This window comes from Gossypium hirsutum, chromosome D12 (genome assembly GCF_007990345.1).
Source record: "Gossypium hirsutum isolate 1008001.06 chromosome D12, Gossypium_hirsutum_v2.1, whole genome shotgun sequence".
Taxonomy (NCBI): Eukaryota; Viridiplantae; Streptophyta; class Magnoliopsida; order Malvales; family Malvaceae; genus Gossypium; species Gossypium hirsutum.
Window position 1 is genome coordinate 47,931,672 of NC_053448.1, and position 18,527 is coordinate 47,950,198.

Here is an 18,527-nt window from a genome sequence, read left to right on the forward strand (position 1 = left end):
AGTGTAAACATAGACATTTGCTTGAGGTTGCTAGGTCTCTCAAATTTCAATACAATATGCCTAGTAAGTTTTGGAGCGAATGTGTACTAACAATCTATTTTTTGATTAATCAATTCACGCTCCTCTCTTGCATTGGAAGAGCCCTTTTGAAATTTTATATAATAAACCGCCTAATCTTTCTCGTCTAAGAGTGTTTGGATGTCTTTGTTATGGTACCACACCTTATTATCATGATAAATTTTCTCCAAAAGTTATTCCTTCAGTGTTTATGGGATATTCTAATGTTTAAAAAGGCTACCTATTATTCAATCTTGAAACCAATTTTTTTTTAATCGTGATGTTGTGTTTCATGAAAATGTGTTTCCTTTTAAATTTTCCACCAAAAATTTTGTTTTTTTCCTTACAGCTGATAGCTCTAATTTTCTTGATCTTGAGCCCATGCCTTCCATTCTTATAATGCCCACTTCACCGATTTTACCGGTCGATAATACTTCACCTAGCCAGTCTTGTTTCTTCTTTGAACAATCATTATCTCATTCTGTTCAACCAGCATCTTCCACCTCAAACCCATTAAGACACACCACACGGTCTGTTAAGCAACCTACATGAATGAGGGATTATGTCTGTTCCAATCAATCTTCTGCTTCCCTTGATACAGGTTCATACCCTATTTCTCATGTTTATTCCTCTTTACATTTACCTGTTCATACTCAATTGTTTGCAGCAAGTATTTCTGCCATATCTAAACCCTAAACATATACTAAAGCCATCTCGGATCCAATATGGGCCGATGCTATGCAACAAGAAATTCGAGCTTTGAAGGAGAATGGTATGTGGGAGGTAACGTTTTTTCTATCTGGTGTGGTTCTTATTAGCTACAAATGGGTTTATAAAGTCAAATATAATTCTGATGGTTCCATTAAACGGTTTAAAGTTTGAATGGTATGAAAAGGGTACAACCAACAAGCTAGAGTTGATTTTCAGGAAACTTTTTCTCTTGTGGTTAAACATGTTACTGCTTAGACTTTCATTAGTGTGGTTGCAATGAATAGATTGCCCCTTTTCCAAATGGATGTTTACAATGCCTTCTTGCAAGGTGATATGTATAAGGAGGTTTATATAGACATTCCAGAAGATTTTTGCAAACAGAAGGAGCATAAGGTGTGTCGTTTGCTCAAGTCGTTGCATGGTTTAAAGCAAGCTTCTCAACAATGGAATCTAAAGCTTATTGAGGCGTTGTTGCAATGAAGCAACATAGTAATATTACTTGTTTATGTTGATGATTTTCTAATCACAAGAAACACAAGAAGTGATGTTAATATGATCAATGAGCTTAAAAAGGTTCTGCATCAAAATTTTAAGATGAAAGATTTGGGTGAGCTAAAATATTTTCTTTGTATAAAGGTGTCAAGATCAAACAAAAGTATTGTGTTGAATCAAAGGAAGTATGCGTTGGAGTTGATAGCCAATGTTAGGTTAGGAGAAGCAAAACCAGCAAGTACACCTCTTGAACAGAATCAAAAGCTCACTTCAATTGAGTATGGTGAGTTTGTACAACCGAGAGCTGATGGTGATGAGTTGATTCCTGATGTTGTAGTATACTAACAACTTTTGGGTAGGTTGCTATATTTGACCAATACACAACCGAACATATCGTTTGCAGTTCAAAGCTTAGGTCAATTCATGCACAAACCAAAGAAATCCCATTTGGGGTTGCTTTTTAGGTAGTTCGGTGTATAAAAAAGAATCCAAGTCAAGTGATCTTGCTGGTTGCATCTAATAAACCACTGTTGGAAAAAATGGGTTTGGAAAATGTAGTGGAAAATAAATTTAGGGAAAAACCAAAGTTTTAAAAATTTTCCAAAAAAAGATCTTAGTTGTGATATCTAAAGTAATAAACACTTAATCAAAATTGTACATTTTCGATTCGTCTATGATGAGCGCTTCGACCGAGTAGTCTTTTCCGCTATCCTCAAGCTCGCGTTTGCCAAGTGTTGGCTCGCTTCGAATCAGAAAATTTTTCACAAAAAATACTAGTGGGGTGATTTTGCAATTTCTCTAAATTTTTTGGTCAAATTGTAAATTAGAAAAATATCTCTAGAAATTTTCTGAAGTAATCTCTTCAGAAAATTTCTCTCTACAACTTTCTATTGAATTCAAGTGTATGTAAATAATGACCTAAGGCTCTCTTTATATAGAGATAGTTTAGAGAGTTCAACGATGATTAAATATTATATTAGTTTTGTAACACCCCTAACCCATGTCCGTCGTTAGACTAGGGTTACGAGGCATTACCAAACAAAACACAGCTCAGATCAGACATTCTCTACAATCCATATGCATAGTAATGTAAAAAAAATTGAATTAAATTAATAAACCAACTTCCTATTCATAAAAGTCAAAATCATTTATTTGAATCACATATTTAATCACACAAATCATGCTTTATCGAACATTCTCTTAAACGAACTATATTTCAATATCTAACCATTTCAATTACATTTGCTAATTCAAAACTTTCAAGCCAAGCCCTCAAATATCAAAACCAACTTGTACATATTTGATAATTACAAAAATTCAAGCCATGTGACCATTGTTTCTAGGATATTCGAATACTCAATTTATAAACAATCAAATTTTATTTTATGTACTGAGCATATATATATATATCGAGACACCTATATGATTACATCCATTTCATAGCAAATCAACGACCATACCATTTTATAAAACTGAATACTTTCGCATATTACATCTTTCCAACCTATACCATTAACTAAATAACACACGTAATATTTAATAAACATTATACATGCACCTATTAAAATACTTTAGTCATATCTCACAATTCAATAATCATTTACTCATAAAATGTTAAGTAATTCTATTCATGACCAACTATATTTTAACATCATCAAACCATACAAATAACACCCTAAAACCAAAAACCATTTCTATATTCAATTACCATATCATTTCATTTTAAACATTATATCCGTATATACATTTTACCAAATTAAAATTTTAACCATTTTAGAATATAAATGCTAAATCATAAATATCTAATTTGCAAGCTAATTAACATATCTAATATATTATATTCAACCGCAAACATGATTTCCATATCTAATTCGCATGTGAATTCTCATACCTCTAATTCATATATATACAACTAATTAACACTTTCAAGTATCAATCATCCAAATTAACTTCCATGTCATTTAGATCATGTACGTTCTTTGTCATTCAAAACCGAGCCTAACTAGTCAAATACCCTAACTGAATACTAGCTAAATATATGCACTACTCATATTTAACCTTTAATCAAAACTCACCATTTACCAATTTAACTCATTGCTAGACACATTATATATATATATATGCCAAAACCTAATCAACCAATCATAACCATACACAATCATCAAGCAAAAGCATAAATTTTAAAATTTACAAAATGAACAAGCCATTTTCGCATGACTTATTATATACATGTCCAAAATCAGACCAAAATACATATTAGCCTATACATGCCATAAGTTTGAAATAAAACTTTTAAAAGTACCGAAAGTAGACGACAGTGTGAATGACTTCGCTAACGATCCCCAAGCACGTAACGACCCCCAAAATCTATAAAGCAATAACAAATAAAAATACAAAGTAAGCTAACTTGGCTTAGTAAGCCTTTAGCAAATATATATAAATCATATAATTTCATAAGCAATTTATCAAAGCCGAATATACAGATATATATAAACATTACTAATACATTCATTAATGTCAAGTCATTTTTGTCATAGCCATTTGTTTATACACAAGCTTCCAAACATATACCAATAATTAACATAAGGCCGAATATACCTATTATATAAACACATATACTTAAAATAGCAATGTGTATCATTTTTGTTATATAACCAACCAAATTACTTACCTAATTATCAAATAGGTAATTAAACTTCACATACCTGATCATTATAACTTATTAATCCCATTCGATACCACATCGGCATAAAGCCTACTAATCACAAATCCAAATATGATACACTGGCACGAAGCCTGCTAGGCATAAAGCCTGATCTGATACACCAGCATAAAGCCTGCTAGGCATAAAGCCTACTAGGCACAAAGCCTGAATATAAATGATATAAAGTTGATCATACACATAATTCAAATATAGGAGATCCTACTTATTCTTTAAGATTCATTCTAAGCTTTTCAAACATCGTATCTTAGTAAAATCGAACTCGTACCCAAAACTTACAAGCATCCATACATTCGACTATTAGTAGGAAAAATTCATACATTTAAATTCAGCATATAAAATTCATATACATTCTAATTTAATGACATTTATTTGCTAATAGACTTACCTCGGACGATGAAAAATCGGAATAGGACGATTAATCGACGACTTTGGTTTTTCCTCGATCCAACTCTGATTTCTTTGGTTCTTGATCTAATTGTATTCAAAATAAACTAATTTAAATATAATTCCATTCAATTTAGTCCAAAAACACATTAAATTGGAAAATTACCATTTTACCCCTAATATTTTATACTTTTTACATTTTAGTCCCTATTGCATAAAACACAAAATACACAAAATCTCACAACAACATAGTTAGGCCAAATATTTCTTGTATTCATACAAGTCCATGCATTTCATTTATTTCACATTTTAGTCCTTCAAAAAATTATTTTCTCAATTTAGCCCTAATTACTCAAATTCACCAAAAATTCAAAGACAAAACATGTTGATCTACACATATATTTCATATTTCATCAACTAACATCATAAAACTCAAACATTCATCAATGAAACATTTCAAAATCATTATCAATTCACAAAATTAAGACAATTGTTTTGAAGTATTCGAAGCAACGATCTCAAAAATATAAAAATTATCAAAAACCGAGCTAGAACTCACCTTGAATCAAACTAATCAATGGCCGAATATCTAGCTTTGTTTCTTTGTTTTCTTTATTTTAGTTTCGGTCAAGAAAGATGGAGAAAAATGGAGTTTAATTTGATATAATATAATATATATTATCATAATTATTAGTTTACTTATTTAACCTTTGTTTCTAAATATTTAAACCTTATAATACAAGGTTATTCTTGACCAATACCACCCACTAACTACATTTTGGCTTTATTGTATCATAAATCCACTATTTTATAAAGACAACAAAAATTAGGTACTTTTAGATTTAACCCCTAAATTTTCATTTTATGCGATTAAGTCATTTTCTTTAATCGGTCACTCAAACGACAAAAATTAAAACACAAAAATTTCACACAATCAAATTCACACATAAGAAACTTACAAAATAATATTAAAATATTTTTCGGAATCAGATTTGTGGTCCCGAAACTATTATTCCGATTAGGGTCAAAATTGGGCTGTTACAAATTTAATATTAAGATAATCACTTTAATATTAAATTAATAAAATACTATTAACATAAGTATTAAATTAAATTTAATATTAAACTATTAAAATATTATTATTTTTAAAATAATTAATCTAAAATCAAATTTTCTGGTATAGTCCCAATAGGAGTGTGACTTTTCCACTGTTCAACTAGGGCTGTGCAAATTTCGGGTAAAATCAAATTAATTCAGTTAACCGACCGAATTCAGTTAATCAGTCGATTAACCGAATTAATTCGGTCAAGGTCGGTTAATATTTTTTTAGAAGTTCGGTTAACGGTTAATTCAGTTCGAAATCGGTCAGTTAACCGAATTAACCAAATTTAATAAATAATATTATAATATATAAATATTCGGTCAGTTCAGTTAATTTTTTGGGAATATAAATTAATCAGTCGATTAAGTCGGTTAATTTTTTATATGTTTTATAGTTGTTTTAACCAAAAATTAAAAAAATATATAAATTTCGGTTAATTCGGTTAATCGACCGAATTAACTGAAAAAGTTTGGTTTGGTTAAATTTTTAAAAAAAAAATTCGGTTCGAGGGTCAGTCAATTCAGTTAATGATAGTTAGGGTCGGTTAACCAATTGAACACCTCTATGTTCAGCAACTGACGACCAACAGCCGCCGTCGCAGCCATCGGTACCGCCGTGTCCGGTGGTGCAAGTGCAACACCCTTATGGTACCCCGAGCCTATTCGGTCTGGGCCAGTGACGATTCGATCGGTCTGGTCTAGCCATCGGTTAGACTGTCAGTCCGATTTCATATACGGGGCCCAATTCGACCAGTTTAAAAAAATATTAAAATAAAGATGTTTAAAAAAAAACATTACTATAAAAATGTTTTTATTTTTGTATTTTTATATTAAATTTATGAAAAACAAATTTACACTTAAAATAAAATATACAAATAATGAGATTTTAACGTCAAATATTAAAATCCCATAGTTTTTTTAACCAAAACTAACCTTGATAAATCATTGAAAAAAGTAAATCAATTAAAAATTAATTTTTTCTATGATTTAATATTTTACATATGTTTGATAATCCAAAATAAAAATAATTTAATAAAAATTTTCTACAAAAAATCATGAAAAATGATAAATAGGTAAGAACTACTCATCACTCTATGAAGTATATTTTCAATTAAATCAATTTTTTATTTTATTATTATATTATCCTATAAAACTTTATATTTAAAAGTTTTGATTTTAGTTTAGAATAAGGTAAAATGTTTGCAAATAAAAGATGAAATGTAGAATATATATTTTTATAATATAAAATCTATATTTATCAAATAATATAATTATATTTCATAATTAATTTTAAATAATGTACCAAATAAATTTTATAATTTAAATTCAATAATTAAATTTTAACTTATTTTTAACACTTAATTTTTCGTCAAAAGTTAAAACTAAAGAAAATTAGTCATAACGTTAATGTTTTCGTCAATTTACATCAATTTGGTTGGTATAATAACAAATTTTGCTTTCATAATTTACACATTTTTATCAATTTGGTCATGATTTAACAAATTTAACCCGTAATATTTTTGTAACTATATAAATGTTGAGGCTAAATTTGTTGGATTTTTTAAAATTAAGACCAAAATAATAAAATATGTAAATATCGAGGACTAAATTTATTTTTATATCAATCAAAATTATGCACAATTGACTAAAGATGTTAACACCGTGATTAATTATCTTTAATTATTACTTTCAAAATTGATAAAGATCAAATTGTTTTAATTTTTTTTGAGAGAAACTAATTTGCTTAATTTCAAAATTAAAAGGACTGAAGAAGTCTTTTTACCTTTAATTAATAAATAAATAAAATTCTTAAATATGCTGAGATTCACTATCATTCCACCTTCAATCATGTTAAACACTTGCTCTTCGAGCTAAATGTCACCGATTTCGCCGTATCCCATTTCCTCCTACTTATCGCTCTCCTGCTCCAAAAGAATAATAATAAAAATAATTGGCATAATGATCTTTTGTTTCTCCAATTTTATAACCATTCATTTAATTTTTTGTTAAATTTTTCATATATTTTTAAATGATTTGATAAAATATACGTTTAAAGGCTAAAAAAATAAAAAAAATTTAAATAAAGGATTAAAATAAATTTTTTTAAAGTTGGAGGGTGAAATAAGACATTATGCCAAAATAATGTACTTACTTATTTCTCAGTTCTGTTTCCTTTCTCTCGTTTTCTCGCTCTCCGCGGAAAAACACCTCTTCCTAGTTGTCTGCTTGGATCGAGTTGCCGAGTTTCTCAACCACCAAACAAAAAACAAGAAGAGAAAACTTTCCAATTTTGTCTCCAAGAGGTTTTTCGAAGCGAAGCGATAGTTTTTGGTATAATTTCTGTCGATTGGGATTGAAGAATCTATCCTTTGGTGGTAATCTTAATTTGGTATTTGGTTATGGCTTATTCCAGGTTTTCTTCTTTGATCTATCATTTTCCTTTTGTATAGTTTCTTTTGACCTATTTCATTCGTCGTAAACCCTAGTTTCGGTTAGGTTTGTGTTCAGGGGTTATAAGCTTAAGAAATTTATATTAAGTAAAAAAGAAATTATTTGGAGAATTATTTGATTCTTTTTTTGGTGTGTGTGTCTGTGTGTGAATACAGAAATTAGGTTAAGCCACCGGTTTTGTTTACCCATATTTGGGATTGTAGTTGATGTTTAGGTATTTTAACCCAAGAAAAACTCTGAAATTTTTGGTGCGTTGTTTTAGTTTGCCATCCAAAATCGAGGGTTTTTCTTATTAGGTTAGATCCTCCTCAAAATTCCCTCTTTTTCTTTTTTTTTCCCCATCGTTTTCCCTTCTTTTTAGCTATTTTCGTAACCCTCCAAAACAAATAAAAAATAAAATAGTTGAATTTTTTTTTTAATTTTTATATAGTATATATTGAAGAAAGGGAATTGGTTGTATATACGGTATAGAACCATGACTTTGAATTTTTCCCATCGGCCTGTTGTTCCTGCTCATTTAACTGAAGATCGGGTTTCTCCTATGAGAATCGTGAATGGTTACCTTGTTGAAGGTATCCCACAGAAGAATGGAGATGGGTATTTGGAATCTTGGCACTCAAATTGCGAAAGGGAGGATTGCATTGATTATGGTAGGGACAAAAGCGGTGCTCAATTTGGTTCTCTCGAGCCTGTTTCCAATGATATTATTGATCTTTTGCCCTCGGATCCATTTGGAATGGATATCACCTCTACTTTCACCGCAATTACAGGTTGGATTGAGGATTTAGAGGTTGATTACGGTGGCTATGTGAGAGATGACGTGGGGATAGGTGATGGAAGTCATCAGTTGTTTGCTGGATTGAACTTTATTTGGAACAACTCAATGTGGTTCCAAACATTTCCTGGCGAATGTAAAGGCAGTGTTTCTGGTGGACTTGGTGTGTGTTCTCAGGCAAAGGAAAGAGGGAATGTGTCTGATCATATTGGTTTTGGATCAGCTCATAGTGCACAGGGCATTTTGTGTTTTGGGAATGAAGATATGGTTTCTGTTGATCAGGAAAATGAAGAATTTCAGGATTGTGAGGTTTGTTCTGAGGAACATGAAGGAGCTCCCCATGAAGCTCTGAATTTTGCCTTTGGTTATCTGGGTCTGCGGGATCTATTTGCTGTTGAAAGTGTTTGTATGTCACTGCGATCTGTAGTTCAGAATGATCCCCTTTTATGGAGGAATATTCACATTGATCAACCACTAAGCGAGAAGATAACTGATGATGTTCTTTTACAAATAACAAGGAGGGCTCAAGGTAGCTTACAATGCTTGAGTCTGGTAGATTGCCAAAGGATTACCGATGAGGGCCTTCAGTGCGTGGTTGAAGAAAATCCAAAGCTAGTCAAGGTTAGTATGTTGCTTTGGAAATTTTATTCTCCTGTCAGTTTCTGAATCTTGATTTGTATTGGTACCAAGTTGTAGGTATATTTGCTGATGCCCTTGCATATGAGTTAACCATATTAAGCATATAAGGAGTATATAATTATAAACTAGAATAATGGTGTAATATGACTAATAGTTTACTATTTCAGGAGAATGATATTGCTAGCTACTCTCTGATTTTCTTAAATTGTAAAGCCACCAATTGTCAAGATTGCTTTAGAAAACTGTTACTTGAAGTCTAAATCCTAACAATCTTTAGACATGTCTACTAGAAGATAAATGCGTACTCTGTCATGATTTGTAGATATTTAGAACCAAGAATAGTATCTCCCCTAATGACTTATAAGAAAGGAGGATTGCTGTAGGTTAGTTTGCTTATGTTTTTCTGCTATATGTCAAGGTCCAATGTTTTTATTGAACTGGTGAAAGTTTCTTTCAGCTTTCTTAAATTAATGTTTAACTTCTATTTGGCCAACATGCTTTGTTGCCTAACTCTAAATCAAAATCAGAGATTGCATATTAATGCAATGATATACTTAGGTTTTTCTTCTTCCTCTTTTGAGTGCTTTTTTCTAGTGCATGAAAAACCTTAGGCTTGGAAGAAACAAACAAATAATTGCCATATTGTCTGGTGTTACTGGATTTAGCTCTCAAAGCACTTTTCAAACTTAAATTGGCAATTTCATAATTGTGTCTGCTTTTTTTTTTTTTGATAGAGTGGTATTAAACTTCATTAGCTGTGATTAGGAAATATTTTAATTGTCTAATATATATTTTGCATCTTTATATTTAGATTACTTTTTTTTTTCTTTTTTCGTTGTAATCCTTGTAGTTGAGTGTACCTGGATGTACAAGGCTAAGTATTGAGGGCATTTTGAATAGCCTAAAGGCTCTGAAGTCTGTGGGCAGACAAGGGGTGAAGCATTTGAGGATTGCTGGGGTGTATGGTGTAACACAGAAACATTTTGAAGAGCTGAAGTTGTTTTTGGGCATGGACAACCAAATTCAACAGATTATGCACAAGCCACATTTTTATAACAGAAGAAATGTGTGTGAAGATGATCGTGCCATTGATATCGAAATGTGCCTGAGATGCGAGAATGTGAGGCTTGTTTATGATTGTCCTGCAGAGGGTTGTCAGCAGAAAGACCATACTGCTCAGTTATGCAGGGGATGCACTCTTTGCATACCACGGTGCGTCCAGTGTGGCCAGTGCATTAATGATGGTGAGTATGAGGAAACGTTTAGTCTGGAGTTGCTTTGTTCAGATTGTTGGAGGCTACAAATAAAATCTTGATGTCTAAATTGCAAAACCTCGTGTTGCATCTATGGTTGGCATTGGGCACTTCATTGGCATTTTTGCGTTTGCTTGTGAATGGTCAATACTGAAGTTGGTGGGAAATGACCTAAGAAGTTTTATTCTGTATTGAAATCTGTGTTGTGGAGAATAAGGTGGAAAATGGAAGTTTGCCTACTTGAACATGAGCTGTTACTGTAGAATGAGAAATATTTGTGGCCACTGTTGCAGGATGAATTTGGTTGTGATCAGTCTTGTTGCTGCGTAGCAGTTTGCACGGCAGGCCATGATTTTTCTGCTAGCAGCGGTATATGACATCTCGACTTATTGTTATGAAAATAAAGTTATGGGCAATAACAGATAAACTGAAGTCACTGTTGCTTCGTCTTAAATTTTCCACGGTAGACTAAAGGGGTACCAACATTTACTTTGTCATCTATTTGGTTTTCCTTGGAAACTACTTGTTTGATGTCTCCTTTTAAAAATAATAGTAAACATCAATTATCATCAATAACTACTATTTTTTTAGAGCTAAAAGTGTGACAGTCTTGGTCGTTGTATTGTAAGCAAATAATTTGAAATTATAAAAATGAAATTAGTTTCCCAAGTTAGTACCTCTTTTTTCTTGGGTCTAGATTGATAATTTCATGACACCTGTCTTCTTTTTTTTGGTTATTTTGTTAAAATATGATTTTGTATCAATTATTGTGTCATAACACAAATTTATATATATATATAATTTTAAAAATCTTTAAAAATATATATAAAGGATAAAAAAATCAAAATATACAAGTAAAAAAAAACTCAATTTTTTAAAGAAAATCTGTGCAAGTAAAAAAATTCGTCATATCTATACCATTTTCGAGAAACTAAAATTCAGCATGAAAGAAAAATGTTGTTTCTAGGCATAGACAAGCAAAGAGGAGGTAGTGGGAGTGCTTAATGCTTGCCCACTCCGTTGTGCAGGATCTTCCTCGTGTTGAAACAAAAGACGTCAAAGTTAGCAAATCATCAACAAGCTTTTCCTCATATTTTTTCTCTGTAATGTTAACACTAGTTGAACTTTGATGATACAAAACGACACCGCTCTCGTTGAAAAAACCCACTATTTTCTCTTCAAGGATGTCAAAGCCTTCATTCTCGAACTTAAACATGAAATCTACTATACACATCCGAACAGACTTGAATTGAGACTTCATCAACTTCAATCCGTCCCTTCATTGCCTCTAAGTTTCCATTTCAATCGCTTTATTTGCAATACCCTTTCATTATCAATGCTAAAACATAGCTCTGTATTCTCTTTTATAACCACACATTCAATCCAAGTTTTCTTTCCTTTTGCTTTATGGTGTACAATTTGTTCTCGAAACAAGAACTTGGGTTTTTCCAATCTTTCCAACTCTAGTTCTGGCGTGAGTATTATTTCCCCATCGACGACGACAACAAGATATGATTTGGAGGGTAAATCCTAGCAAAGAAAGGAAGGAACCTAGGATGCTGTAAAGAAGATAATGAGGATGTTGATTTTTTTATTTTTATTTTTATTTTTTTGTAAAAAAAAAAATCTACAGTTGTAAAATTTTTAGGTTTTTCTAATTTTTTTTAAAAGAAAACAATTCTTTCTTGAAAAAAAAGTAAACAATTCCAAAATTAATGAAAAAATAAAAAACAAATATTCAAATTAAAAGAAATGAAAATTGTTTATGAAAAAAATATGAAAAAATGTAAACAACCATTAATGTAATTAGAAAAATTATGTACTAGTGGAGTTTTTAGATTTTATAAGTAGGATTAAGAGGTTGACAAATATCTTATAAAATATAATAAAATATTTTAAAGAAAGATACACATGTTGATTTTTTAAGACTACTTATAGAAAAATATAGCACATACTAACTCATATATTTAATAATATATATATTGAAGAATTTTAATGTTTTTTCATGGAAAGTTTTAAAATTTTTATTGAGAATTTATAACCATATTTTTAATTTTAAATATTGAAGAACTTCTTTTTCGTAATTTTTAGAATTATAATTTTTATTTATGACTTTTTAAAGGTTTAAATTTTATAAAATTTAAATTATTTGTTAAAATTTCATATAAAATAATAATATCATGTCATCAATAAAAAATTGAAACCAATTTACTTCAAAAGAATTGGAATGGGAACAAATTTAAGGATGTGTTTCACTGTTTTGGGCTTAAGCCGCAACTAAACTAGTGGTCAACGGTCAATGTCTAGCGAGTGGTGCTTGTCGTAGATGTTGGCCGCCAAATTTTGGATTTTGGGTTTTCATGAATAACAATAGAAAGAAAGAAGAGAAAATGGAGAAGGAAAAAGAAAAAATTAGAAAAATTGAAAATTGAAATTTCGAGATTAAAATTATTTTTAAAAAAAAATTAGATCAAATCACACGAATCTTGAAGATTATTATTTTTTACGATCAAAACTAGCTTAATGTACTTTAAAAACTAAATTTATTATTATATTAACTTTTATAACTATCAAATTATATTTCCGTTATTTAGTTAATAATTAGTGATAAAAAGGATAAAATATGACGAATTAAATGATATTTTGTACTTTTTTATAATTAAATGAGTTGGTTGAACTACAAAAAAAAAAATTTAGCCTTTAAAATAAAAATCCCTTTGAAGTCCCAAGCGATTTTTCCTGCTGTAAAAAAAAATAAATCTCAAGTTTCATATATAAACTCATCAATGAGCATATTGTTTATCCTTTGAAAACATAATTATATTACACTTAAATTAATATCCAATAAATAAAAACTCCTATATAATTTACCCAATGAACAATATAAGATGAAAACAAGATTTTTTTTTAATTTGTTCACATAAATCTCATCTTTGATCCAGAAAGGGATAAAAAAAAAGAATATAAAAGTTCTAGTAAAAGTTGAAGTTAAAATTTGGAAGGATCCATGGAGATAGGGTTTTCATATGTTCTTATTTGCCGTCATTATTTTTTTGCTCTGCTTTCTTACGTAATTCTTTAATCCATTTGAAACTCAGCACTGACTTGCTAAACTTGCTCTTGGTGGAACCTTCCTCTTTCTTCTTCTTCTTCTTGTCAGGCTCTGCTGGTGTAGGATCAGGATTAGTGTCCCACTGGTCAGCCCATGATAACCCAGAATCCATCTCCTCTCTTTTTTCTTTCTTTCTTTTTCCCTTCAGATCTCTTGTTTATTGCTTAACTGCTCTTTTATATTTATTTAACCTGGAGTTTGGCAAAACTTAGTTATTTTTGGGTGACTAAAAACCATTTTTGTTTGACCTTTTCATATTGGGTTTTTTTAGAAGAAATTTGTGTTACAGAGTTGACTGCAAAAAACCCAGTTATTTTTGGGAACAATATTTGTTTGTTTCTTCCCGAAATCCATGTTGTCCGAATTCTATGGCTTAAGCAAAATACCAAATTCAGCCATTATCAAAAAATAGAGTTATTAGTTGTAATTATAAGACAAAAGATATAAAATAACAACACATCCAATTTCTTGCTATTTAGTATTCAATATGAGTGTTGGCTCCCAAAACTCCTGCCTACCTTGACCTAATTTAAATTTTACTCTTCACCTTCTTCATATTTATACTTTAACCTCATAAATTTTAAATACTTACACTTGAGCCACTAACTTTTCTCATATTTACACTTTAGTCCTTACTCTAAATTAAATTATCCTAACATCACTCAACTTTCTCCTTTTTATTACTTTCATTTTTCTTTATTTCCTTATTTCACCTTATCGAGAACAAAATCTCGATTTTTTCACTACATTTGTACTGTAATGACTTTCGTGGTGTTACAACTATATTGAATATCAAAATCTATTTCACATTTTAATTCCCTATTAACTTGATCCGAACTTAAACGGATACATAAATCCAACCAATCACACCAATTTGACATCTAATGTCTCATTAGACAAAAATCGAGTAAGCTCGTCGACTCATAGCCGAAGTAATCCTGTACAACTCCAAATTGATGAATAAGGATTTAAAAATAAGTGACGACTCATTTCTCATTTCTACAACTCCAAATTGCGCTCATCTACAACTCCAAATTGAAATCTGATTTCATCATAATTCATTAGGGACTTCTTATTTCACATTTCTACAACAAGTTTCACAATTTATGTGTTTTAATCTTTATTGTACAAAACTATCAATTAACTTTATAATTTAGTCATTTTTCACCTCTAATCTTAAAATCTATCAAGTTAATACCTAAAACTTCAAGAAATTAACAATAGTAAATTTCTAAAACTTTTACAATTTAACAATCAAGGTGGAAAGCTTCAAACTTTTCTTTTAGGTTTTCTTCTTTTTGTTTCGGTGTTCAAGCGGAGAAGATGGAAATGTTCATCTTCTTCCACTATCTCATTATATATATAATTGTTTTACTTTTATTTAATAACAAAATTTTATTTTAAAACAATTTAAATAACCAAACAACCATGCCACTAACTTGTATAATATATAACATGGTTTACTTGCTATTTTAGGCCTTAGGTTAATCACAATTTAGGTTTTCAGTTCCTTTCTTAATTAAAAATCTATAAGGATTGAACTTTATAATTAGATCCTAAACCTTAATAAATCACTAATTCGGTAAACTTACCTATCCAAAATTCAATTCACGTATAATACAACTCTGTAAATATTTAAGGGCTAGATTTTAGGAAATGGGGTCTCAAAACTGCATTTTGTGACAACCCTGATTTTTGGGTCATTATAATTACTTTAGTCTTCCTCTTTTGCCTTCTTCTAGTACATTCCATTTACTAATTTGCGATGCTCTTTTTACCAAAGAAATCTCTGTGTGTATAATGATTGAGGACTAAATTTGTTATTATGCCTTATACAGAGGCGAATCCGGGGGGCTGGTAGGGGCCTCGACCCCCCTAATGTAACACCCCTTACCCGAGACCGTTTCCGGAGTCGAGCACGAGGCATTACTTAGCTTATCTTACCAATTCGGAGCATAAAAACTAGGTTTGAAAATTTATTTCATTATTCGCAGCAAATCTGTCCAATCGCGCAGCAGTTACTAAATTAATTATAACTTGAGCTACAGAACTCGAAATTTAATTCCGTAAATTTTCCCTAAAACTAGACTCATATATCTACTCACCATAAAATTTTTAGAATTTTTGGTTCAGCAAATTAGTACAGTTTATTAGTTAAAGTCTCCCCTGTTTCACCACCTGACTGCCCTGACCTCTAGTCACTAAAAATAAGTTTTCTCACTGTAGGATTTTCATATGAAGTTCTTACTTGTTTCTACAGAAAATAGACTCATTAAGAAATCTAAGCATGTAAATTTCAACTCATAACCATTTTTGTACAAATTGTAATTATTTTCTAAACTCAGAACAGGGGACTCCAAAAACAGTTCTGACCCTATCTTACTAAAATTCACATATCTTAAAATATAAATTTCCTTTTTCTACACCGTTATTTTTCCATGAAAATAGACTCAACAAGATTTAATTACATATATCATTCACCCTCTAATTCATTTTATACTATCTTGGGAGATTTTTCAAATTCACGTCACTGTGCTGCCTGAATTCTGTTTCTTTGCAAAATTTTATCCTTTCATGATTTCCATGCATAATTTATCACCTAATCTTTCATAACAACAAACACCTTCATCCTTAATCATTTTAATAACCATACATCATCAAATACTTACACATCACTCATTAGCAAAATCATCATTACAAACATACAAAATAACTAAATCCCTATACATGCCATAACTCAAACGTGTTTCGATATAAAATACCGAGCAATTGTAGTTGATAGTGTGGACGATCTCCGACTTCTTTAGGATCCTTGAAGTAGCTTTGCAATACTATAAGAGAAAGAGAAATAAAAGAAGTAAGCATAAAGCTTAGTAAGTTTACTAGCAAATAAATAACAATATTTAACTTAAATAATTAAACTCAATGTCTATATCTCTAGTTTACTCTTTAGTTGATCTCATACTAGTTCTCTTACTTGTTTACTTAGAATACTTGTGTGCATAACTTACTCAATCCTTGCTGCATCGTTGAACATCAATTGATAGTATAATAAGTTCTTAAGTCTTACAACTTACCTGAGCTTGCCATTTATGCTTTAAACTGAACTTTCATGAACATGATTCGTTTACAAGCCCGTTGAGCTACATTGGAATAATAAGGATACTCGGGTCTCTTCTGATAATAACATGCCAAAGCCATGTCCCAGACATGGTCTTACATGGGATGTTCTCGTGATGGTGCCCATGCCATGTCCCAGACATGGTCTTATAGGGGACCTCTCATCTCGGTGCCAACGCCATGTCCCAGACATGGTCTTACATGGGACCTCTCGTCTCGGTGCCCATGCCATGTCCCAGACATGGTCTTACAGGGGACCTCTCATGATCTTAAGGATGCCAATGCCATGTCCCAGACATGGTCTTACATGGGATCTCTTTACCCAAATGTCATGACATTCGTATCCAGTACCATCCTTATGTATCAACGGGACTTTTAAATTTTAATTCTCTATCATTTCATGCTTGGATCATCATCAAATAAATTCATAAAATAAATTCATAATTGCTGGAAATTAACAGCATTAATAATAAATATTGAAATATTGCATTTATTTACCGTAAACTTACCTCGGTACCAATTATAGCCAAATTCACCAACTTAGTCTTCAACTTTATTCTTCCCTTTGTCTAACCTCGAGTTTCGTACTTCTTGATCTAAAATAGTAAATTTAACTTATTTAATAATCACATTCATCAAAACAGCCCTCGACTCTAACTTTTTCAAAATTACAATTTTGCCCCTAAACTTTTACATAATTACATTTTTGCCCCAAGGCTCAGAAATTAAACTTCATCTCTTATTCTTATGTTTTATAACATTCTGAACATTTTTCCCTTCTATGGCAACATCAAATTCCCACTCTAACATGTACTTATGAACATTAGGTATTTTTACCGATTATGTCGTTTTACTCGTTTTCACTTAAAATCGCTTAGCAAAAGTTGTTTAACATAATTTCTAGCTTCATATTCTATCATAAAACATCAAAATAAACACTTTTCACCTATGGGTATTTTTCCAAATATAAACCCTAGGTTAAATTATTGCTAGAATAAGCTAAATTAAGCTACCGGGATCTCAAAAACGTAAAGAACATTAAAAACGGGGCTTGGGATCACTTACTATGGAGCTTGGAAGCTTGAAAACCCTAACTATGGCTTCCCCCCTTGCTGATTTCGTTCATATGAAGAAGATGATGATTTTTGCCATCTTTTTCCCTTTTAATTCATTTTAATTACTAGATTACCAAATTACCCCTAACTTAAAAATTTTCTATTTCACTTATCTCATGTCCATTTTTGTCTACCAAGTTACCAATGGTATAATTACCATATAAGGACCTCCAATTTAAAGTTTCATAACAATTGGACACCTCTAACATGTAGAACTCAACTTTTGCACTTTTTACAATTTAGTCCTTTTGACTAAATTGAGTGCCCAAACGTCGAAATTTTTGAACGAAATTTTCAAAAAATCATTTTGTGAAATTGTAGACCATAAAAATATAAGAAAAATAAAATTTTTCTCATCGGATTTGTGGTTCCGAAACCACTGTTCCGATAACCTCAAATTTGGGCCATTACACCTAAAATGGAAAATTATTGTTTTGGTCCTTTAGAAAATTTTAAAATTTTAAATTAGTAAAGGTAAAATTGCACTTTGGCCCCTCCTAAGATTATGAAAATTTAATTTAATCCTTTAAAAATTATAAAAATATAGACTACTAAAAAATTAGAATTTCATTTCAGCCCCCTAAAAAAATTT

At 30.7% G+C, this 18,527-nt stretch overlaps 2 protein-coding genes across 2 annotated transcripts; one reads left to right on the forward strand and one right to left on the reverse strand.

The window, feature by feature from the left end:
* Positions 1 to 7,593: 7,593 nt before the first annotated feature.
* Positions 7,594 to 11,257, forward strand: LOC107946260 (F-box protein SKIP14). The gene is made up of 2 exons (XM_016880512.2): positions 7,594 to 9,317; positions 10,186 to 11,257. The coding sequence occupies exons 1-2, from the start codon at positions 8,397 to 8,399 to the stop codon at positions 10,648 to 10,650; spliced, it is 1,386 nt and encodes a 461-aa protein (XP_016736001.1). The 5' UTR covers positions 7,594 to 8,396; the 3' UTR covers positions 10,651 to 11,257.
* A 2,076-nt stretch (positions 11,258 to 13,333) lies between these two features.
* On the reverse strand, positions 13,334 to 13,870 carry LOC107947575 (uncharacterized). The gene has a single exon (XM_016882189.2). The coding sequence runs from the start codon at positions 13,810 to 13,812 to the stop codon at positions 13,621 to 13,623; it is 192 nt and encodes a 63-aa protein (XP_016737678.1). The 5' UTR covers positions 13,813 to 13,870; the 3' UTR covers positions 13,334 to 13,620.
* Positions 13,871 to 18,527: the final 4,657 nt, after the last annotated feature.

What these genes read in the sequence shown, in the direction of transcription:
- LOC107946260 (XM_016880512.2), top strand. Translation starts at nt 8,397, where the DNA reads ATGACTTTGAATTTTTCCCATCGGCCTGTTGTTCCTGCTCATTTAACT. An exon ending in AAAATCCAAAGCTAGTCAAG is followed by an intron (nt 9,318 to 10,185) that starts GTTAGTATGTTG and finishes TAATCCTTGTAG; the next exon opens with TTGAGTGTACCTGGATGTAC.
- LOC107947575 (XM_016882189.2), bottom strand. Translation starts at nt 13,812, where the DNA reads ATGGATTCTGGGTTATCATGGGCTGACCAGTGGGACACTAATCCTGAT.